Source organism: Pipistrellus kuhlii, unplaced genomic scaffold (assembly GCF_014108245.1).
Source record: "Pipistrellus kuhlii isolate mPipKuh1 unplaced genomic scaffold, mPipKuh1.p scaffold_m20_p_9, whole genome shotgun sequence".
NCBI lineage: Eukaryota > Metazoa > Chordata > Mammalia > Chiroptera > Vespertilionidae > Pipistrellus > Pipistrellus kuhlii.
Window position 1 is genome coordinate 27,263,910 of NW_023425595.1, and position 4,292 is coordinate 27,268,201.

Sequence of the window (4,292 nt, forward strand, 5' to 3'; positions counted from 1 at the left end):
ATTCTAGGCCCTCAGAAGAGGCCTTGCGGTATGCAATTGATACAAAAGGCCCAGGAGAGAAGGTTGGATACTGGACACATTTCCATTCTCCAAACTCACCCTCCGACTTCCTTCGCCAGGAAGATTTCTGAGATCACCTATAAGCACCCACACTTCAGCCACGCCTCGAAGTAGAAAGGCCGGAGAAACTTTCTGGAAAGGACAAACAGTCGGTCTCTCCTTTCCCAGTAGTCTGGGTCTCCAGGATACTGCCGGGGACGAATGGGGCAGGAAAATCAAAATCAGGGGTGTCTCCTCTTTTCTTCCCCTTCTGCCCTAGTCCCATGTCCCCTTGCCCTGCTCAGTGGGGGCTTAGCGTCCTCCCCGGCTTCTATCACCGGAACTGGGGTCAACTTCTAAGATGATGAAGCCTACAGAAAGCAAAGAGGAAGGAAGGAGAGAAAGGAAGGCTGGAGAGAAGTGAGGGGGGGAAAAAATGCAAAAGGTTTGGGAAGGAGGAAGGAAGAGGAGAGCAGCCAGGGGCGGTGGAACAATGAAGGTCTGAGGCTGTCGGAGGCGCACGGTTCTTGCCGCACGTCCGTCCCCGCGCCTCGGCCCGCAGCTGCACAGCGCGCAGCGTGTGGCCGCTGAGTCACCGTCCCCGGACCGGGAGCCGCCGCGCAGGTCTGGGGGGCTGGCCCTGCTTGGCATCTGCGAACCTTTTTTTTTTTTTTTTTTTTTTTCCTCTTTCATGAAGGCTATGTGCTGACTCCCACGTAGGGGAACTTATTAAGCCGCACGTACTGCCTGACTGCTCTCGCGCTGGTCCGAGGCGGCCGGCTGGGGGCGCCATAGCCTCGCGTATGAGACCGCCGCACGCTGGGGGACCCGGCCGGGAGAGGACCGAGGTGTCTCGCCCCGCAGCCAGTTTCCCCGGAGGAGTCTGAACGTTTTTGCTGGTATGTCCACTCCCTTGAACACCGCGGCAGCCCTGGGGGACTCCCCTCCCTTAGCGGGCTCCGGGGACCACCCCAACCAGCCGAGGCGCGCCTTCGCGCAGGGCAGCGAGCCACTGCGTAAAACCTGGGGCGCGCAACCCGGAGAATCTAGGCAGCGCCTCGGCGTCCCCGCAAAGCCCGGGGCCGTTTGTGGGAGGCTCGGGGCGCCCCGCCAGGAAGAGCGGGGCCCCTGACAGCTCAGCCAGGGCCCACCCGCGCCGCTCTCCCACCTCCCCACGCCCGGCAGCGCGACCCCAAGGCTCCCAGGCAGCCCGGGGCCAGGGGCACCCTCCCTCCCTCCCCGCCACGACGCGTGACCCGAGAATGAATCAGCATCGAGGCAGTTTATTGGTTTGCTAGTTCGCAATATCACCCATTTAATGTAAATAGATTATACAGAGACGCGGTGGTTCCTTCTTCCACAAGAGGTACATCAGTCTCTTCCACACACACACAGACTCGCACTCGTCCCACGCAGCAAAAAACAACGTTACACCTCGCTGAGACATTCACGTATTAAAATAACTGAGGGGGGGGCATACAATTGCTTTTAAAATGCCCTTAATACAATATAATAATGTACAAAAATAGCTCTATGATTTGAAGTTACAAAAGAAATCTTGACAACAACACACTTAAATATCGATAGTTACCTCTGTGTAAAGACAACACGCATTGCACTTTTCCTCTCTAGGTTTTTGGAAGGTTCAAGTAATAGTGGGGAGCTTACGCGCCCCGGTGTGGGGCGACGACACCCCGTGAGAAGTCAGTTTTTTGGGGGGAGGAAGGCAAGGCAGTGGCTCAGACCCTTGCACCGGCGGGGGTCTCAGCATTTTAGTCTCAGTTTTTCTCCGTGAGCCAGCAGATACTCCGTGGGATTCCTCTGCCACCTCCCCGCCTCTCCCCGGGACACCCAGTCCAAACGCCGCCTCTGAGCAGGAGAGACCCCTGCAGAGCCCATGGCTCGCCGCGGGAAGGTGCCTCCGGGACTCCAGGTCTGTGCGGGGCTGGCTCCGCCGGGTCCCCAAGCGCTGAGAAGCTCGGCTCGGGAAGCCCTCCGCCTCGGGAGGTCCCCTCCGAATGCATAGGCGACTGGAAGCTGCCGCCGCAGCTAAATCCTAAAGAGGGCGGCGAGCACTTGATCGGAGCGGGAGGCTGGAGGGGACAGCAGAGTCCGGCCCGGGCCGGCCTGGGGCAGGGAGCGCCGGCGCCGGCGGCCGTAGCCCTGGGGGCTGATCTTGTTCCTGGGGGCGACGCCGTCCTTATCCTTGTCTGTCAGCTGGTAGATCTGGTGCGCCAGCTTCTGCACGCTGCACGTCCCGAAGCGGCAGCCGGAGCTCCGCAGACCTTGGTATCGGTTCATACTCTGGCGGTAGCGCCTGACGCGGATGCGGGCGGTGTCCGGGCCGCTGGAGAGGGAAAGGAAGGCACATGAGACCCTCCTCTTCTAGCAGGGCTCAGCCCTCCCCCTACCCCCCGCCACCAGGCACAGGAGCCTTCTAGGACCAGAGGGGACTGGACACTGACCACCCCAGATCCCGGGGCATCGAAGAAATCCCCTTGCCAACCCCCCTGCTGCTGCAGCGCCGAGCATGGTTACCTGGCCTGGGCGCCGCGGGAGGGCCCCTTCACGTCCTGCGGCTGCACGATGGTTTCGGCAAGCCCGGCCTTCAGGTCCGCGAGCCCCGTGGGAGAGCTGCTGGACACTCGAAGTTCCCTCTTCCCACGGCTCAGCGCCCATTTGTTCCATCTAGAAAACACAAATAGATAGGCTCGATTCGCTTGGGTCCGGAAGGCGAGGTCCCGGCCCATCGCCACCCGCGTTCCCTTGGAGCCCCTGGGGACCCTTGGCCACTTTGGCGAGGATTGGGGGAAAGCTCTGCCCGCGACTCACTTCTTTCGGAACTCCGCCGCCACGTCGAGCTGCGCGCTGTCGGCGCCCAGGAAGGCGAGCGAGCTCAGGTACAGGAGGGCGACGGGAACCAGCTTCATCCCGGCAGCGATGCGCAGACCCCTGGGGAGGGAGAGAGAGAGGAGTGTGAGCTCCGGGACCTGCCGCAGCGCCCTGGCTGGGGCCATCGAGGGCAGGCAGCCTCAGCCGCGCCGGCCCGGCTCCGACGCTTATCTCCCCGGGGCGCACAGAGGCGCCGGCGGCGGCGGCATTTGCACTCGCCGAGCTGGTGACACAGGCCCCGCAGGGGAGGCCCCTTCCCAGGGCCAGGTTCCTGCTCAACTCTTGGGAGTTTTGGCTGACAGGCAGAGGGGTCTGGAGTCCCAGGGGTGTGCACGAGCCGGGCCCAGAAAGTGGGGCGCACCCTCGCCATAGGACTGCTCCACCCAGGGCTCCCGGGCTCCCGCCTGGGTAAGGGCTCCTTCTTCGCACGCCCCGCCTGCCGCTCCTACCTGAAGAGCGCGTGATCTGCCAAGATCTGGGAGGAGAAAGTTCGAGACTGGCGCTCCGGCTGTGGCAAAAACCCCCAACGTCCAAGCTGCAGCGAAGAAACCAGAGGTGGTGAGGCTCCAACTGTTGCGTCTAGTGTCACCAAGAAACCTCTGAGTGGCCAGCGCCGGCTCCCCGGCTTTATAGGCGCGCAGGGGGCGGGGCCTGGGCTGCCCTCCGCCCGCCCTCCCTCTCTTCCTCCCAGCGTGCGCGCTCCTTCATCCGCGCGCTCATCGCTTGCCTGTGGGTGTGGGGTATGGAGTTTAGGGGGTAAGGGGTAGGGGTATCCTTATGCCCAGAGGGCTTAAGGGATGAGCCTCAGGAGATGGGTGCAGGCCATTTCCACAGTCCCAACTCTGGGCACAGGATTCATACTGTAAGCCCAGGCAAAGCAGGGCCGGTGCAACCTCTTGGGGTCTTCACCGAGTATGTCTGTAGCCTGCTGTGCCGGGAGGCCTTCCGGCGTGGAAGTGCTGGAGCTAGCAGGGATACCCCGCGGATGGGCCAAAGCCCGGCTCTCGGGAGCTGCTGTCTCCAGGGGACCGCGCCCTCTGCCGGCTCCGAGGCTGAGCTGGCCGCGACCCCAGACTCCATCAGAGCAGAAGGCACAGGCCACGAAGCATAGCCTAGAGGAGAGGGTCTCGCCAACACCCACCCCATCCCCCACCCTACCCCCAGAGCGGCGGAGACTCCGGGGTTCTGGAATGGGCTGGTAAGATTTCACAACAGGGCAAGGCTCAGGACGGCCAGTTGGAGAATTGGGGTGGGGAGGGTATTTTAGGTCTCAGCATTCCCGTGCCTGTTTGGAAATACGGGAATAACCAAAAAATAGGGGAAACGATACCATCCCGGGTTCCCTCCCCCCTTGTAATAGA

General features: G+C 62.1%; 1 protein-coding gene across 2 annotated transcripts; it reads right to left on the minus strand.

Annotated features, from left to right (window-relative positions):
* Positions 1-1,321: 1,321 nt before the first annotated feature.
* On the minus strand, positions 1,322-3,550 carry ADM (adrenomedullin). 2 transcript variants are annotated; one of them, XM_045577663.1, is made up of 4 exons: positions 3,381-3,550; positions 2,872-2,991; positions 2,578-2,727; positions 1,322-2,383 (listed from the first exon to the last, which is right to left on the minus strand). In XM_045577663.1, the coding sequence occupies exons 2-4, from the start codon at positions 2,967-2,969 to the stop codon at positions 2,089-2,091; spliced, it is 543 nt and encodes a 180-aa protein (XP_045433619.1). In that variant the 5' UTR covers positions 2,970-2,991; positions 3,381-3,550; the 3' UTR covers positions 1,322-2,088. The 2 variants fall into 2 exon arrangements, with proteins under 2 accessions (XP_045433619.1, XP_036283281.1); XM_036427388.2 differs by having other exon boundaries at positions 1,322-2,386.
* Between the last annotated feature and the right edge of the window lie 742 nt (positions 3,551-4,292).

What these genes read in the sequence shown, in the direction of transcription:
- ADM (XM_036427388.2), bottom strand. Translation starts at nt 2,969, where the DNA reads ATGAAGCTGGTTCCCGTCGCCCTCCTGTACCTGAGCTCGCTCGCCTTC. An exon ending in GCGGCGGAGTTCCGAAAGAA is followed by an intron (nt 2,728 to 2,871) that starts GTGAGTCGCGGG and finishes TGTGTTTTCTAG; the next exon opens with ATGGAACAAATGGGCGCTGA. An exon ending in TCCCGCGGCGCCCAGGCCAG is followed by an intron (nt 2,387 to 2,577) that starts GTAACCATGCTC and finishes TTCCCTCTCCAG; the next exon opens with CGGCCCGGACACCGCCCGCA.